At 55.1% G+C, this 18,086-nt stretch overlaps 6 protein-coding genes across 6 annotated transcripts; 3 read left to right on the forward strand and 3 right to left on the reverse strand.

The window, feature by feature from the left end:
• Nucleotides 1–2,205: 2,205 nt before the first annotated feature.
• LMH87_000497 (uncharacterized protein) lies at nt 2,206–6,869 on the reverse strand (the record flags this gene model as incomplete). Its single annotated transcript, XM_056198413.1, has 7 exons — nt 2,206–2,857; nt 2,928–3,017; nt 3,073–3,688; nt 3,753–4,382; nt 4,439–4,601; nt 4,654–6,621; nt 6,675–6,869. The coding sequence occupies 7 exons, from the start codon at nt 6,867–6,869 to the stop codon at nt 2,206–2,208; spliced, it is 4,314 nt and encodes a 1,437-aa protein (XP_056055365.1).
• A 1,137-nt stretch (nt 6,870–8,006) lies between these two features.
• On the forward strand, nt 8,007–9,666 carry LMH87_000498 (uncharacterized protein; the record flags this gene model as incomplete). Its single annotated transcript, XM_056198414.1, has 2 exons — nt 8,007–8,165; nt 8,218–9,666. 2 exons carry the CDS (start codon nt 8,007–8,009, stop codon nt 9,664–9,666), a joined length of 1,608 nt encoding a protein of 535 aa, XP_056055366.1.
• Nucleotides 9,667–10,941: 1,275 nt separating this feature from the next.
• Nucleotides 10,942–12,091, forward strand: LMH87_000499 (uncharacterized protein; the record flags this gene model as incomplete). The annotated part of the gene is made up of 2 exons (XM_056198415.1): nt 10,942–11,280; nt 11,369–12,091. 2 exons carry the CDS (start codon nt 10,942–10,944, stop codon nt 12,089–12,091), a joined length of 1,062 nt encoding a protein of 353 aa, XP_056055367.1.
• A 1,030-nt stretch (nt 12,092–13,121) lies between these two features.
• Nucleotides 13,122–14,531, forward strand: LMH87_000500 (uncharacterized protein; the record flags this gene model as incomplete). The annotated part of the gene is made up of 1 exon (XM_056198416.1): nt 13,122–14,531. The coding sequence occupies one exon, from the start codon at nt 13,122–13,124 to the stop codon at nt 14,529–14,531; it is 1,410 nt and encodes a 469-aa protein (XP_056055368.1).
• Nucleotides 14,532–15,002: 471 nt separating this feature from the next.
• On the reverse strand, nt 15,003–16,547 carry LMH87_000501 (uncharacterized protein; the record flags this gene model as incomplete). The annotated part of the gene is made up of 1 exon (XM_056198417.1): nt 15,003–16,547. The coding sequence occupies one exon, from the start codon at nt 16,545–16,547 to the stop codon at nt 15,003–15,005; it is 1,545 nt and encodes a 514-aa protein (XP_056055369.1).
• A 516-nt stretch (nt 16,548–17,063) lies between these two features.
• Nucleotides 17,064–18,067, reverse strand: LMH87_000502 (uncharacterized protein; the record flags this gene model as incomplete). Its single annotated transcript, XM_056198418.1, has 2 exons — nt 17,064–17,143; nt 17,209–18,067. 2 exons carry the CDS (start codon nt 18,065–18,067, stop codon nt 17,064–17,066), a joined length of 939 nt encoding a protein of 312 aa, XP_056055370.1.
• Nucleotides 18,068–18,086: the final 19 nt, after the last annotated feature.

The raw sequence follows: 18,086 nt of genomic DNA on the forward strand, positions 1-18,086 counted from the left end.
TCTAATATAAAAAAAGACTAGCTATTTTAGCCCCACTATAATAGAGTTATTCTAGATTTAGGAAATAAGTGGGGAAACCCGGGCGACTCGCTTATCTAGGCGACTCGCTTATCAACCACGTTAAAGCTTTAAGTTATTAAGAAAGTACTATTATTAAATACTATTATCTTAGAAGATAATTAGTTAATTAAACTTTTTACTTATAATTAATATATACTTAATAATTATACTCTAAAAGTACTATCTAAATTACCTCTTTAAAGCTATTTACTTTTCTAATTATCCTATTACTAGACTACTCTCTTAGAGGCCTATTATAAGTATCTTATTTATATTATATTAGTATTTTAAAGGGATATTATATAGTATTGGAATCTTAAAGGCTGCTCGACCAATCATGGGCTACAAAACTGGCGACCTGCCCAGTTCGTGACAGCAAACAGTTTGCAAGATAGACCTGCGCAAAGCTTTCTCCCTGTTAAATTCAGTCCCCGAAGAGTGCGGGCTTGGCTCAACCAGTCAATGGTATCGCAAGGGTTTAAATTTGGCGGACTGACACAAAGTGTACTTGACGGAAACGGCTCGGAGTATCATACTCAAATCTGGGCGTGGACAATCCTCTTCTAAAGTCTTTCATTCATTGCTTATCATCTCTGGCAGTCTATTGCTTCCATGCCCTTTCGTCTGTGATGCCTTAGTTGAGCATTCATGGGAAGCCACCTGTCGACGTGTCAGCTGGGTGGCGTGCACTCAACTTCGTTTAATATTACTTGGGCGTGGCGCATACATGTATACTGCGCTCCCACATGTGTCCCCAGCCTGCATGCGTCCAGGACGGGCGCGGTCTGGTCTCAGGCTATCACCCTTGGGACTGCCCTGTTTTGCTCAATGAACAGTTCGGAGCATTACCAGCAAGTCCTTGTACCCCTCCCTGATTTATTTGTCGCGGACCTGCTCATGAGCCCGTCGATATTGTTCTAGCCCTTACCGGGCTTGCGAGTGGTTTCCGGCGGCGTGAAATGCACTAGTTAAAGCACGCGCACAGAGAAATAAGCGATTCATTTCAAAACGCAAAGGCACAATTAGGCATTTAGGCACAAACCCGAGAGCGGGCTCCGTCACTAGGTCCCCGGCTCCGACATTAAATTAGCACTGTCGCAAAATTCACAAGCTAGCTGCCCGAATGTGTGGTGGGGCGGACGTGTGACCTTTTTGGGACTGCTTTTCGTGACGAGTATTTACCATGCGGGAAACAAGTACTGGTACATCGCCCCTCCCAATAGAAAGATCCTCCGGGTTAGTTCCATCTGTTGACCTGCCTCTTACGGAAAGTTTGGGGTGATTCTGATAGCGGTCTCCTGAAGGATGCAATCCGTAGCCTACAATTGGATGATATAGCCTCTGATGAGCGCCATCGTGGAGCCGAGGCTGAACCAGGACACGAATCCTTTCTTTCCTCATAAAAGTATTTTCCTGCTAGCAGAGGTCTGCATGACATAACTTTGACTATTGAAAATGCAGGAGTAACGTGGGGGCCAAGGACTCGCATTGTGGCGCGCTGCCTTTTGCTGGACACCAGCAGATCCTACCCGAGAGTGGCGGGTGCATCTCGTGGGGGCCGGCGACCCGTTAATAATTGACGCTATTCTTTGTCTTAGCTCCCGGTCGCACGTTCGTTGCCCATAGCTATCCCGCTGCTCCAGCGGAAGCTAGTAGTAGTGGGAAGATCTGAGCTGGCTTCTGGGCGACTAGAAAGCCACGCTTCGCAGATTGGTAGCTTATCGCTTCATAGCTTCCGCCAAATATTTGCTTGTGCGGAACTCTACACAGAGAGCTAGCGGTTACGACCGTCCACATTTGCTGCTAACTTGAGACTTTTGCCAGAGGTGAGGTTCTACAAAACAAAAAAGTCTCCCGAACACGGCGTGCGACGTTTCTGGCACAGCTATTTCTCAAACTTTCTACGCCGTCAAGCGGATGAATAACGTACTCTTTACAAATTGCTAGAGCGCTCAGCCGAGAAATGTGGCGCTCATGAGATATAACATAATACTACCATACAATGCATGCTCAGAAGCTTGCGCGCTAGGCGTATTGCATTCTCATGGTAACCCAGACACCAAGTGAACAACACCATGCAGTTCTTATCTTGACTTGAAAGGCACCCCATCTCTTCTGCTCTTTGGAGCGTTCTTCAGCTGAACATCAAGTCCATGACAAGCGCGGCCATGACCAATAGTCCGAGTCCACCTCCTCGTCTGAACGAGGCCGGGTCGGCTCAGTGCGTACAATCTCACCCTGCGAAAGTTCCAATGTCGACTCGACGCCTCTAATACTAGATTCGCGATGCCCAATGACCAGCACCGTGCAGTTTGCAAAGTACTCGTTCATGACCTCCTGGGCCGTCTTCTCCATCCCCCGCTCCACGCTGCTCGTCGCCTCGTCAATGAGCACCACCCTGCTGCCCGTGTCTTGACAGCGCACGATGCCCCGCGCCAGGCAGAGTAGCTGCATCTGACCATGCGAGTACCTAACATCGTCAAGCATGGCATCTAGCCCTCCCTGTTCCAGCGGGCCCCAGATGCCGAGACGTGTCAGCAGCTCCTTGAGCCTCAGGTCCTGTCGCTCGGCTTCTTGTGACCTTTTTTCGTCGGTCGCTGCCGTCGGCGTGTTGAGCGTGAATGGCAGCAAATTAATGCGAACAGAAGCATCTAGCTTAATCTGGTCCTGCGAAATGGTTACGACGCGGGAGCGTAGCTCGTCCAGCGGGACCTGCGAAATGTCGATACCGTCAATCTTGATAGTACCGTCATATTGAAGGAAGCCGAGAAGGGCCAAAAACAGAGAACTTTTGCCGCTAAAGTGTGCAATGAATTAGTAGAAGCCCCTTGCGAACTTTGTTGGAAGAGCCCGTGGCTAAAACTCACCTTCCAGTACGGCCAACGACTCCTACTTTTTGCCCTGCGCCGATAGAGAGCGAAATATTCTTGAGGATTGGCGGAAGGTGCGGATCATCACTAAAGATCGAATTAGCTTCGTCTTGGAAGTATCTTTGTAGGCTGTTGAAGGTACCTGTATCGAGCGGTAACATCGGTCAGCTCAATAGCGCCGTGCGATGGCCAGTTGCTCGGCACGGCCTTGTGCCTGTCATTCGGTTCTTCCGGTGTGCTCTTCATAAAATCTCGTAGCCTAGCCAGAGCTCCCACGGAAGTCTCCAACCCAGTCCAAGCACTAATGAGCTGCTCCATCGTCTTCCCAAACAAGATCAAGTTGAGAAAAGCGAGGCCCACTGCCGTTTCCGACGTAGATTTAGTGACAAAGAGCGTCAGAGTCATCAAGACGGCAGCGATCACTGTGCTTAGCAGACCCAAGATGAGTTGGAGCCATTGCTGGATAGAATCCATGTAGTAGACGCCCTTTTGGGAGTCGTCTAAAAACTTGAAGGCTTCTTCAAGGTTTGCCTTCTGCCAACCGAATGCCCGGATATGTACCAGGCCATCGGTTGTTTCCTGGAAATGAGTGTACAGCGGCGATTTGGTCTCTAAATCATTGGCACGTACTTGTCGCGACGTGCGAAGGTAAAAGCGCTGAATGAAGTAGACGGCAATGGCAATGAATGGTAGAATGATGGCCATGTATGAGGAGCCGGACGCGATAATGCCAGCCTGAATTGTTGTCGTGAAGAACACTAGACGCATAGTCAGTAAATGCTGCCCTCCAGAAGAGACAACTTTAATTTGTATGTTTCATACTAGTGGTTGTTCGAACAAAGGTAATGACAAGGGCGCGGATGATCAATGTCATGTCCTGGCTAAAGCGGTTGATCATAACACCGTTGTCGGTAGTACCCAGAAATCCGAGAGTCGCGCGTAGAACGGTGTCAACAAGTTGTTGGTGTAAGCTGAGCGAGGCACGTGGCATAAGTTTGATCAAAAACACAGAGACCGCGCCAATAAAGATGAAAACAGCAACCACTGCAATCAATGCATACCCGATAAAAAAGAGGTTATTCTCAGGGGCATGTTCGATCCATAACCGCATGTACACATCAGGGGCCAGCTCGAAAATCGACCCAATGCACATCACAGCGGCCCAGAGAAGCAACTTGTATCTGCCAATAGGGTCGATAAAAAGCCAATAAAGACTCATGTCCCCCTTCTGAACAGCTTCGTTTTTCTCCTCCGAACTGGTAGCGGATTTAAGCTGTACCTTTTCCGGCTCTTGCTTCTGGGCGGCATCGTTTTCTGCTTCAGTAATCTTTTCAGGGTTTAAAGAGCGAATCGTTTGCATGCGAGCATCCTTTTCCGAAGAATTGACCTCCAGCTTTGCGTGTCCTTCGCCGTCGAACACGATTAGTTGATCAACAACATCAAGACACTCGGCTTTTCAACATTTAGTATTGGTCGATTTTCCGTCGAAATAGTGATAAAGTACTCACGCAAAAATGTGCAAAATACGACAGTGGACTGGGACTCTCTGAGGTTGCCCTCTGCGCCGCACAGCCTGAATAAAATAGAGACGGCGGTCCTGTGATCGAGCGAGCTAAAAACATCGTCTAGTAAGACTAAAGCTTTACGAGCATATAGTGCCCGAGCAAGTCCCTAAAACAGCTGTCAGTCGGAAACCATTAACTAAGGATATAGAAGCACGAACCACGCGCTGCCTCTGGCCACCGCTCAGGCGGGACCCTCCGCTACCGACAACGTAATCGGCGCCTTGAGGCAACAACTCGAGGTCTTGGTCCAGGAGACAGCAGTGCATCACTTTTCTGAAAAGTACATCGTCATATGGCAATGGTCCAACGACATTTTCCTTGACGGTGGCGTTTCGTAGCCAGACTGTTTGCCCACACACTGCAACATCAGTCTCGCTGAGACAAATGTTTCCGTGCGGAATCTCGGCCTCGCCCAAGATACTTTGCAGCATCAAAGACTTTCCACAGCCATTGATTCCCACTGCCCCAGTAACGGAGCCGGGCAGCAGTGCGAAATTGAGGTCTTTGAGGACGGGTGTTTGGGTTCCGACTGGCGCGACGCTCGCGCCGGAAAATTCGACGACCGGGTAAGAGGAGCGTTTTGGCTCCGAGCCCTGGTTCTCGGGCACTGAGCTCCTGATTATTCGAGGGTCTTTTCGTTCTTCCAGTTTCAGAAAATCCTGTATGCGCTCGAAGCAGCTGAACATGGCCTTCATTGAAGGATACCCACCTAGCAACAAAGATAGCGGATCTTTGATCAGAGCTACGATGGAAAGACTGGGAAACACCGTAGCAGCGGAGAGCCTCCCGCTGAAGGTGTTCCAGAAGAGGGCTGCGGCAATCACCACTACGGGCGTGACAAACTCTGCGCAAAGGACTGCCACGACCGAGACTGATTGTAGGGCACGAAACTTGTTGGAAGAGGCTGTCTCTACCTCGCGCAGTTTCTGAAGATATATGCTGATTGTCGGGCCCAATCCAAACATTTTGATTGCCTTGAGCTGATCGATCACTTTTGACGTTTTTGACACCCTGACTTCGATACTCTTATTCCACGCCGCGAATGCCGTAGCCATCCAATTCCCGATGAAATAGGTGCCAATGGCCGATGCCACCAATGGTGCAAGAACGACAAAGCATGAGTGCCCGACAAAGAGCGATAGGATATAGACGCCTAGGCCGAGCTCCACGAGTGTCATGATGAGTTCATATATCTGCGGCAGGCCAGACGCAATTCCTTCTATATCCGCGCTCATTAAAGTGATTGCGGCCGACTTTTTGGCTTCCGATTGTGAGATTCGAAGGCTCTTGTCGAACATTTGGGAAATGAGGGCACCACGAATGCGAGTATTGAGGCGAGTGCTCAAATGAGCTGTCATCGTCTTGCATACAACGGCGCCGCCGAATGATAGTATTGTTGCAATGAGGAGAAGGCCTCTTTCGACATTTCCCACAGTCTCGTCGCCAATCACAAGGATGGTCCGATGTAGGATAAAGGGCTGGGCGAGGGTGCACCCGCTCTGACCGAGGCGGGGAAGGGCGATGGACGCAAAAAGAAGCTTCCAGCTGCAAATGCAGGAGAAGAAGAGGGCTTTACCGGATAGTCGATCTGCTTTGCCCCAGTGATACTTGAGCTGGGGATACAGCGTACTCGCAGCAAAATCCGGCCCCAAGGGATTCAGGTCAGACAAGACAAGAGCGCCGCGGAAACCCTTGGCCAACAGTGGGTACAGATAGACAAAGAAAGATCGACTCCAAAAGCCACTGATCACTTCATATCCAATCATCTCTTGCAGCTGAGGGTCAACGAGCAGGTTCCTCTTTGAGAGTTCTTGGAGCCCCAGAAGAACAGCTCGAAGAGCGGCGGCGGCGGCAGCCAGCGCACCGAGGGTGGTCAAGCCAGGACGAATAAAGAACGAGCGGCTTCTGATGATGTCCGTAACAATACTGAGGAAGAGATAGACGCTAGAAAAGGCCGACGTGCCAATGGCGCGTCGGTGTTCCACATGGACAATAGTGCCGACGGCGATGACAGCCAGGAGATCCAGCGCCGCTGCAGGCAGAGCAGTCCCAGGACGGAATTGGCTGGACGTCACCCGGAAACCGAGACTTGCAATGAGTATTGCAACCAAGGCGACAGTCACAGTCTAAAGGTCTCGTTAGTCGGGAGATGTGCATTGCACAACGGCCAAGGACGTACCAGCTTGGTCCATAGTAGCGGACTCGATCGAACAAAAAGAGGGTTGCCTAGAAAATGCCGAGCGACGAGAGGGGAGATGGCAACAAAAATGCCAGAGACAAGAATCTTGAGAATGACATCTTCAAAGGCCAGAGTGAGATCCAAGATTGCTTCTTGTGGTGGCCAGAATGCTTGATCAGTGAGTGCAGAAGCCATGTTGCTCTGGTGTAGATATATGAGTTGGGTGGCTGCAGTTGCAGATGCTCTTCAGCAGCGTCGTGTGTGTGTTTCGTAGAGGAATGACTATTGCAAGACGAGAAGAAGAAGAGGAGAAGGAGGAGGGGAAAAAGCTGCGCCGCCGTGCGGTTGGTTGGTTGGGCCTGCAATTTGGAAAATGAGATGCATATGCAGCCCGCCACACCCAGAGTGTGTTAGTCGATTCGCCCAAAACGGAGGCGCTGAATGCTCGAATGCTACGGTCGCACATTAGTAATTAGATCCGGTCAACCCAGAGCGCGAAATGGGGGGTTTTTTTTTTTTTGGTGTGTGTGCGTGTGTGCACTCTCATATACGCACACTCGTATAAGCCAGCAAGCAGAGGGGGGGCACATTAGAAAGGTAGGCAGCGAGAAGCCACCTAGCAGTTATCCTCTCCCCTATCAACAAGCTGGTGAAGCAGGCAGTTAACCCTCTCGTTGGCTGCTCGACTGACTGTTTGCGCCCGAGTAGAAAGAAGATTGCTATCCGCCCGGGATACCTCAATTTTGCAGGCCACCCAGCCCTGATTTAGATACCTTTATCCTAGTGAGAAAACCACCTCAACAGGCTCTCAAATACCTATGGAAACACTATAGTAGAAGACTATATAACTAATGTAATTCTTTCCTTTCTCAAGTCTACTACAAGCTATTTACTTGGAAACTTTTATTCTTCTTGTTTCTTCATCTTTTCATTAGTTAAGGCTTAATCACTATAGAATAATAGATAGCTAGAGTAAAGAAGCCTAGGAAGGCACTTCCTCTATGGTGGGGTGGCCTACAAATTTCAAGTACTAAACCGCTGCGGAGAGCAATACTACACCACTCTACGACGATTATGTACTCGAGTAAACTATTGAATTGTGGTTTCGCACTAAATATGAGTCTCGGAAGAAAGGTGTTTCTGTCTCATGGCAACAGTACCCATGTCCACGTCACAGCCACGCGTGAGCGTCGCAAGGCTGCGATGGCGTTTGTCGGCAGCCTTATGCCTATATAAATGAGCGGGGGACGGATACCAGTTCTCAACTCCAGCATTTCAAGCCAGGCAGCGCATAGCCTTTTAGATCCTCACTCGTTTCTAATCCTAGTGAATATGCAAGACCAGGTAGAAAGTACAGCGAACGAGGCTACCAGCCCAGTCGCAGACCCGTTTACACCACAGATTAGAAGCTACATTGAGCATCTCATTGAGCGCTTCCACGTGCCGAGCATCTCTATTGGTATTATTCAAAATGGGCAGACTCATCTTACAGTACGGTTACATCCATCTTCGAATACTAGTCTTCCCTGTTAATGGTGTGTAGTCATTTGGCGATGCGCAGTTAGGCGAGAATAAAGCTACGCCCGACTCACTCTACTACATTGCCTCGCTCACAAAGTCCCAAACAGCCACCGCACTCCTCTCTGTTCTCGAGGGCCTCGACACCGGCAAGCGCCTTAAGGCTTGCCCTTCCCTGCCTGACAGCATCACGCTCAAAACGAAGCTGCAGGCGCTCATGCCTGAGGATTTCGCGCTTGCGGACGAATACGCCACAGCGCATGCCACCCTCGAAGACGCGCTGGGCCACCGCCTCGGCGTGGGTGCCAACGACTCTGTCTACGGCGGGGAGGGCTACACAGTACGTGATGCTGTGAGAGCGCTACGACATTTGCCGATGGTGGCGGAGCTGCGGGAGAAGCAGGAATATCTCAACATGGGCTACATGGCCATCCAGCATGTTATTGAGACGCTGACAGGGAAGCCGATTGAGGAATCGCATCGCGAGTATATATGGGGTCCACTGGGGATGGACTCAACGTATCCGTCACTCCAAGAGGCCAAAGCTTCCGGAAAGCAGCTATGTACTGGATATATTTATGATCCTTTGGCGAAAAAGATCAAGGAGACGGCACACGTGAATGACTATCCGCTCATCGGCGGCGGAGGCTTGATTTCCTCAATCCGCGACATGGCAGCCTACTTGCATGGCGTCATGCACAGCACGCTACCACTCGGAAAGGACTACCAGGAGAAGCTCCTCACGCCACTGTCTCTAGATGATCCCAGTACGCCCCAGGAGCACTGGTCCCACGGGCTGTACTGCCTCGGCTGGTCGCAGCAGACGTATCGCGGACGGCGCGTCGTCTCGCACAATGGCGGCATCAACGGCTTCAATTCGCAGCTGCTGTACCTGCCGGATGCAAAATGGGGCATGGCTGTTCTCTCCAACAGCAGCCAGGGGTTTGTCGCATGGCAGTCGCTAAAACTGCGCCTCCTGGACGACGTGCTGCGCGTGCCGCCTGCCGAGCGACAGCCGAGTCCCGAGAACGAACTCAGCGACAAGCTGGAGGGCAGCGGGAAGCATCTCTACAAGGCGCGCGAGACCATCTACCCACACATTCCCAACCCACCGCTCCCTCTGACGCTGCCTCTGTCTTGCTACGCAGGGAGTTACACCGGCAACGGCCACAAGACGCTAAAGCTCATCGTGGCGAGCCCGCGGGCGACGACACCGGTGCGGAGCGGGGTGACAGAGGTGCTGCGGACTGAGTTTACCGCGCTCGGGGATTTTGTGTACGAGATGGAGCACGTGTCGGGAGATTTCTTCGTGGGGTGGGAGGATCTCGCGGTACCAGCGGCGGCGGCGAGGGCGGCACGGCGCGTCCAGTTTGTGCTGGGTGCGGAGGGGAGCGTGGTGAGAGTCGGGATTAATTTTGCGCCGGCGACGGAGACGGGCGATGATTTGAAAATGACTTGGTTTGACAAGGCATAGTAAATAAGATCAAGTTTACCTCCATATGTCGTGCCGCAGAAGAGATAGCCGGCCGGCTTCTGGTGTCCCATGGGATAGAACCAAACTGTAGATACATTTTGAAGCACTTTCGTTGGAAGTAATCCCGTAACAAAAGGTACCGAGCAACGGACCTGGGAGCTGGTGTCCATCTGGTAACAACCAAAGTGCCGCCCCACAGCCGTGGTCTAAGAGCAATACTCAGTAGAAACCCATAATAGCGTCAGGCACCACTGCTGAAAACAATATCCCTTTTTTACAATAGAATTTGGGCTAAAGTACTTGTTACATGACGATTGGCGGCATCCGTGACGACTCTGATAGACTTTGGATTTTTCCAAGTAACATTGTTCTTGGCTGATCAATCACGTAGTAAATAGATCTAGGCGCCAATCTCAGAGCTCATCACGCAAAGGTGAATTCTGTATGTGATCTTGGCGGACCACTCTGCTTAGACTCTGGTATCCCTTTGACTGCGGTAAAGGAGCAAGTAGGCATTTTGTAGGGGCAACAGCCAATTATGTGTAAAAAAAAAAAAAAAAAAACTAGGTACTTTGTATTAGTAGTAAAAGGCCACTTAGGGGGAAGTACTGAGACGTAGGTAAGAACCAGGGTCTACCTTAAATAACACTAATTAAGCCTGACAATAAGACCTTATCTCGTAGCGCTTAGTTCTTTTCTTAGTGGGTTTCGCGACCTGCTTGCTCCTTTACCGCAGTCAAAGGGAGAGTGCTGAGATGACGCCGCCACGACAGCGGCTTTGGTACAGCGAGCGTTACCAGATCTCTTCAGCTCTAGATACTGGGCCATGATTCGCGCGGGTGTTATGGCAAAGAGTGATTGTGCTCTCATTACGAATTCACCGATCATATCTTGCATGATGCATTTCACAACTTGACGTGGCATCTATTGCGCGATACTCGCTTCCAAGAGCTAGCCTGGAGCCCACGATTTCGCCCATCACAGACCAAATGCTCAAGGAACTACGATTTATAAGCAAAGCTAGTAGTGCACTATCAAGGTGGCACAATCATGATCTTGTGCCTACTTCCAAGCCAGCTACAGCAGGCCATTACTTCATAATGAAAGTGGAGGAGGGGCCGGCGCCGTCGCGGCGGAACAGCACCAATGCCGACATCGCGGGGCAGGCAAGCTCCCCGCACCGGGAAGAGAGCTAGTCCTGGGCAGCTCGCCACCAGCAACCTACGCAATTACAACAAAAACTCGGCATCTATTGAAGAAAAAGAGAAAAGCAACATGCCTCTCATCGTCCCGACTCGCACCAAGCCCAGGGTCATCCTGGGTCTCATGACCTTTGGCCCCAGCAAGGAAGCCGGCGCGCGCATCACCGACGTGGCGACGTTGGGCAAAGCGCTCGACACGCTGCAGGCGCGGGGCTACGACGAGGTCGACACGGCCCGCATCTACGTCGACGGCAAGCAAGAGGCCTTTACGCGCGAGGCCCGGTGGAAGGACCGCGGCTTCACGCTGGCGACCAAGGTCGAGTACCCGTCCAAGCCGGGCGGCAACAACGCGCAGGCCGTCAAGGCGTCCGTGGAAAAGAGCCTGGCTGAGCTGGGCACCGACTGTGTGGATGTAAGTGAAGCCTACATCATCATTATGATTATCATCATCGCATCACCACCACTGCTGGATGAATTTTACTGACACATCAGCGCGACAGATCCTCTACCTCCACTGCCCCGACCGCGGCACCCCCTTTGCCGAGACGCTCGAGGCCGTCAACGAGCTGCACAAGGCCGGCAAGTTTGTGCACCTAGGGCTGAGCAACTTTGCCGCGCACGAGGTGGCCGAGGTGGCGCTGACGTGCAAGTACAACGGCTGGGTGCGGCCGACCGTGTACCAGGGCATGTACAACTGCATCACGCGCAACATTGAGCAGGAGCTGTTTGTCGCGTGCCGGCGCTACGGGCTCGACATTGTCGTCTACAACCCGCTCGCCGGCGGGCTCTTCTCCGGCAAGATCAAGTCCAAGGACGTCGTGCCCGAGAGCGGCCGCTTCTCCAACGAGGCGGCCACGCTGGGCGACCGCTACCGCGAGCGCTACTTCAAGGACGGCGTGTTCCGCGCGCTGCAGATTGCCGAGCGGGCCGTCGCGGCGCACGACGGCCTGACGCTGATTGAGACGGCGCTGCGGTGGATGGTGCACCACTCGGGCCTGCGGGTCGTCGGCGGCAACGACGGCATCATTGTCGGCGTGTCGAGCGTCGAGCAGCTCGAGAACAACCTGGACAATGTCGAAAAGGGCCCGCTGCCCGAGGACGTCGTCGAGGCGCTCGACCGTGCGTGGGAGGCGGCCAAGGAGGATGCGGTGCCGTACTGGCACGGCAAGCTCGAGTACTCGTACAACCCGCAGCAGGTGCTCTTTACGCCGGGCGCGAAATAGATAGAGGGCCGTATTTCAGAGAGTTGCGTCTTCTGGCGTGGTTTGCCGTGTTTTGTCGTGGTGGATGGATCATGCTTCACTGCACTTGGGTACGGCTGACTATGGCGCTATGCACACGTAGCATGCGCTCCAGGCGCTCGGAGCATGCAGAAAATTTATACATGACCTTGTCCAGATATGTAAGAAAAAGAGTAAAGGCGGCCCGTCTCGTTATGCTTAATTCAACCCCGGCGTCGTGCAGATGACTCGGTGCGTGTGACCTGAGACGACCAGTGACCAGCATGTGCTGCGCTCAGCAATGCAGCTCCAGAGGGGCGCGCTGGAAGCAGCCCAAGCAAGCACTGTGCCCTTTTAACTTTCAGCGGGGGCTCGAAGAAAAGGGTTTGCGTGGGCGAATCCAAATTTCAGGGGCGCCAGCATGGCCTTTTCTTGCCTGAATTCGCCCTCTGAACCCCCTAAACTTTCCCCGCTGTTTTTCTCCAGACCCTCCACGTCAGCGGTCATGTCCAGTGTGAGTGGCTTTGCTCAGTGACGCTGCAGTGGATTCAGCTGGCCTCAGCCGCCCTCCAAAACGGCCACATCCATACCAGGTTGAGGAGGATACGAGCCGACTTTCGCCAAAGCCTTTTTTTTCCTCTTCCGCAATTTTCCCCTTCTCCCTCCTTTGTGACAATTCAATTCCACCGACCGGCCCCAAGAACATCTGTCGAACCCCCCCAACGACATCGTGCAGTCGATACATTGATCCATCCTCGAAAACCGGAACCGTCATCTCAAACCAATACATGCCAGGCGAACGGCTTCCTCCGTGTCGACAACAAAACGACGATCCCTTTCGTGCGGGAACTCCTCTTCAATCAACATTTCACCAACTGGCTCGTGAAGCAGTCTCTACAATAACCTTCGGTGCCTCGCTCTCTTGCTCGCCTGCTTCCATGCCCTGATCCGCCGGCCATCTTGACCCCATCCCTGCCTTCCTCCGACACTCGTTTTCTCAAACATCATCTTGACACACAGCCCTCCGATAACCATGCCGCGACCCAACGAGGGCGTCTACGCCACGCCGCTGCTCGCCAAGCCCGAAAACGACCATGGCCACGAGCACCACGACGCCGCCGAGCGCGGCCGCTCCAACGGCACCCTCACCCCCAACGGCCGCGCCGTGCCCGCCATCACGCCCCGCCCGGCTCTATCCCGTCGCTCGACGGCGATGCGCTCGCGGAGCCCGCGCGGGTACGCCGCCGAGCAGGCCGCGCGCAAAAAGTACACCTACGCCGCCTTCTTCCTCGCCGTGTCGCTCGTGTCCTTTTGCATCCAGACGGAGCTGAGCGCGTACATCCAGCACGACCTCGGCTGGGACAAGGCCTACTGCATGATGTACTTTACGCACAGCTCGTGGATCGTGCTCTGGCCCGCGCAGCTGCTCATCCTGCGCCTGCAGAAGCTCGACCAGCCGTGGCCCGTCTTCTGGCGGCGCCACACGCAGCTGCTCAAGTCCACGGCCCTCATGGTCGAGATGCAGACGCTCGACGTGTTTGGCGCCACGCTCCAGTACAGCGCGCGCTCCGTCCGCTACATGCTCCGCATCACGGCCCTCGTCACCACGGCCCTCACCGTCGCCGGCCTCAGCTGGTACATTGCTGTCAGCATGACGACGCCCTCGGACCTAACGGCCATCTACAACTGCTCCGCCTTTTTCGCCTACGCCTTTTCCGTGCCCATCCTGCGCGAGCCCCTGCGCCTCGACAAGTCCGTCGCCGTGCTCATTGCCATCTTTGGCGTCCTCGTCGTCGCGTACGGCGACACGGGCGGTTCCACCACCGAAGGCGAGGTCGGCAAGGCGACGACCAGAAGCTCCGGGCCCAACGCCGACACGGCCGAGAACCGCTTCCTCGGCAACATGGTCATTGGCTTCGGCTCCGTGCTCTACGGCCTGTACGAGGTCATGTACAAGCGCTTCGCCTGTCCGCCCGACGGCGTGTCGCCCGGGCGCGGCATGATCTTTGCCAACACGTTTGGCTCGCTCATCGGCCTCTTCACGCTGACGGTGCTGTGGATCCCGCTCCCGCTGCTCAACGCGGCCGGCCTGGAGAAGTTTGCGCTGCCCGACGCCGCGACGGCGCGCCTCGTGCTCATGGCCGTGCTGTGCAACGCCATCTTCAGCGGCTCCTTTCTCGTCCTCATCTCGCTCACGTCGCCCGTGCTGTCGTCGGTCGCCGCGCTGCTCACCATCTTCATCGTCGCCCTCGCCGACTGGGCCCTCACGGGGCAGCCCCTCAGCGGCGCCGCCATGCTCGGCGGCTCCATGATCATCGTCGCCTTTCTGGCGCTCAGCTGGAGCACGTACCGCGAGATGACGGAGCACGAGGCGCAGAAGCTGGCCGTCGACCTGACGGACAGCGACGACGAGGACGGCAACCTGAGCGGAAGCGATGCATGAGTGGGCACTTGAATATTCCACTCCTTGACTTTTTCTACTTTGTTTTACTCTCTGCACTTTGTTTACACAGGCGGTGTTTCTCATGTTTTTTTTTTCATCACCATTATTCACTACATGTCTGTCGGGTACAACGTACGTTTCTTTATTTGGATCAAATCTTGCATATCTGGGGTTCTGTTTGGGAAACACACGGCGTATCACAGTAGACGGCCCGTCGAGGCTGGATCAGCTTTATAGATACCGGGACGGAAGAGCAGCCGTACTTGAATGCATGCGGCGCACACACGCACTGTGCCCGATTTACTTGTTTGACATGTACAATCTATTCCAAAAGTCTGGTCGTAGAGAGGGGCATACCTCCTTGTGCGACATGAGAAAAAAAAAAGCCCAATCCCATTGCCATGCCCAAACGCCGAGCACCCACCCCACTGCCTCGTGAGCCAAGGATCTATTCCAATAACAACCCCCCCTCTACAGCGGCGGCGGTGACAAACTCTGCATCGGCAGATCCGCGTTCTTGTTCCTCCGCCTGCCCTGTTCCCTCGCCAGATTCCTCACGAAGCGCCCGCGCCTATCGACGTCCCACCACGAGGTGCTCGCCTGCACCGTCTCGACGGCCTCGGCCCACGCCACCTCGTCCCCCTCGGCGTCGCCCGTCTCAAACACGCGCAGCGCCTCCCACTGGCGCTGCGGGCCGGGGATGAAGATGCACGCAAACAGCAGGCCGTACACCGAGTCGCGCTCCATGACGAGGTCCTCCATGTCCAGGCCCTCGAAGCGGCCGTAGGCCCCGTGGCCGTCGTGGGCAATGTCGACCCCGGGCGGCATGACTTGGATGAACAGCTCCTCGAGGCGCAGCGCGGGGCACGCGACGAGCAGCGCCGACTGGACGTGCGTCGCCATGGGCATGACGGCGATGTAAGCAAGGCGTCGCAGGGAGCGTCGCAGGAAGCGCCGCGTGCGGGGGTCGCGCGACGCGAGCAGGCTGAGGAGTGGCGAGGGCGGGACGGCGCCGTAGGCGTCCGACTTGTAGATGGAGACGGAGGAGCTCTCGTTGGCGAGGAGCGCGGTCCAGCGGCGGCGGCGGGCGAAGAGCTCGCAGGGGAGGTTGTCGCACAGCGGGGCGAGAAGAGACCGTGTCGTCGCCGTCGAGTCTTGGGGCGACGCATCGTCATCATCTTCTTCCTCCTCCTCCGAGTCGTCGTCGTCGTCGTCTTCTGGCGGTGGCGGACTGCGGTCCGGGCGCGAGACGGAGAGGAGATGGTACCGCGTCATCATGAGCGGCTGGCACTGGGTGTACACTTTGCGGCTCAGCATGGTGGCGAGCACGACGGGCGCGGCGAGGATGCTGACGCGCAAGGGGTCGACGACGGCAAATAGCATGTCCCAGAACCAGGTGTTGGCCCATGTGGCGTGGCCGTTGCCCTCGGCGAGGACCAGGCTTGCCGTCTCGGACAGCACCACGCTCTCCGCATCCTCCTCGCCCTCGTCCTCGCGCTGCTGCACCACCGTGCTCGGCACCAGGCCATACCGCCCCACGAGCTCCGTCGGGTCGTCAATCAGATGCTCCGGGCACGGCACGTGCAGCATGATGCTCTCCACGCCGCGCAGGCCGTGCCTCTGCAGAAAGGCCAGCACCTCGAACCCCTCCCCGTGGACGCTCGGCGACGACGAGGACGAGGGCTCTTCCAGACGGCGCAGCGTCCAGAGCACGTGCCGAAAGAGCCGCGGTAGCACGGCGGCGCGCCATCGACGACACACGAGCGACGCCGACTTGAGCGGGTGCCCGCGAGAGGGGTGGTGGTGGTGGCGGCGGCGGCAGTGAGGGCCGCGCGCGGCGTAGTAGGCGTCCATGAGCGTCGAGGCGTCATCGCGGAAGCGCGGCTCCAGCGAGGACGAGGCGTCGAGGTGGGAGAAGACGGCGACGAGCAGCTCGTTGGGGAGGGCGCTGACCGAGGTGGTGGCGGCTCTCGGTGTACCTGCATCGTCGGTGGTGCATGGCGGGGTTGCCGACATGGGTGTGATGTTCTGACAAGAGAGGGCAAGATGGAATGTTTGTTGAATCAAGTAATTAGAATAATGCAATGGATGGATATTAAAAAAGGTCAAAAGATATTGGACTGGAAGCGGGAAAGAGAAAGAAAAAAAAAAAGGCGTCATATATTGATACATCTTGGGCTGACTGGTGCTGCAGCGCAAAGAGGAGGGGTCATGGCTTTTCGCTTGCTTGCTTGTTGCCTGCCTTTTGCCTGCCGCCAAATTTCTAGTTGGGATCGGTCGGCCACCCGTCCATTGTCCCAGGCCCATCCATCTCAACCATTCTGTCACAGGCGCTTACGCCGCATCCGTTTCGAAAAGCAATACTTTGGAGCAGCTTTGGCCAATGATTTTTGCATTCCAATCTCACCATGAACCCATTCAGCCATAATCTGCAAATCGCGCGGCCACTAAAGCTAGCTGGGCAACCCACTCTACCACCATCTACCCTACCCAGATCGCGATCTAAACGCTCGGGATTTTTTCGACGGCCAACTAAAACGCGCCGACCGCACCGATAATATTACCCCTGGTGCTGCTTGGCAACTCCTTCGACAGGCGCAGTCGTCGCCGAACTGCATCACATACTGTTAGCAAAGAGCTCAATTCTTTTCTTTTTCTCTTTCTTCTTAAAACGCACCCTTTTCCATGCCGCCCTCGTGCACTTGCGGCTGCGCCTCCGCGGCCTCGGCCCAGATCCAGCAGCACCACATGGCCACCAGCGCGTCCACGACGCTGCTCTCCATCCTCTTCACCGTTCGCAGCCTCATCCTGCCTCCCTCCTCGTCCTCTGCATCGTCCTCGTCCACCGCCAGCACCACGCCGTCCGCGTCCATCCACTCGTACGCGCCGCCGCTCTTCCCCTTGGCGACCTGAAACAGCGGCCGGCCCTTGTCCTCGAACCTGGGCTCCCCGTCCTTGGCCTTTTCCCGCACCTGCAGGACCTTCCACTCGTCCGCGCGCAGAGTGTGCGACTTCTTCTTGAGCCCGTACGTGCCCGCGTGCGTCGTCTTGGTCAGCGGCTTCATGTAGTACCCGACGGCCGCCTCGGCCGCCGCCGTCGTCGTGCCGGTCGGGTGCACGAGGTTGAAGATGTGGCGCCTGCGAAGCTTGATGCGCGGAGCGGCCGCATCGCTGCTAGCCGGCCCTTTTCCTGCTTCTTTTTCGTCTGCTTCGCCGAGCGCCGCCTTGGTATCATCTCCGGTGAGAGTCTGCGCCGTCGTCGTCGTGCTCTGGACGGTGCGCTCAATCCGCGTCAGCTCGACTGTGGTCGTCGCGTGCCCGAGGTTGGCGACGCCCCGGTCCGTCTCGTACAGCGCCGGTGCGTCCGCAGACTGGCCGCCACGGATGCTCTGCCCGTCCAGGAACAGCGTCATGGGCTCCTGCAGCAGCGTAGGATCGTGCTGCTGCGGCGCGGCGGTGCTATCATCGTAGCTCGGCGCAGCGGTGCTCGCATCGTAGCTCGGCGGCTGGTCGACGTTATCTGTTTCCGTGTTCATAATAATGGGCGTGATGGAT

This window comes from Akanthomyces muscarius, chromosome 6, assembly GCF_028009165.1.
Source record: "Akanthomyces muscarius strain Ve6 chromosome 6, whole genome shotgun sequence".
In the NCBI taxonomy this organism is placed as follows: Eukaryota; Fungi; Ascomycota; class Sordariomycetes; order Hypocreales; family Cordycipitaceae; genus Akanthomyces; species Akanthomyces muscarius.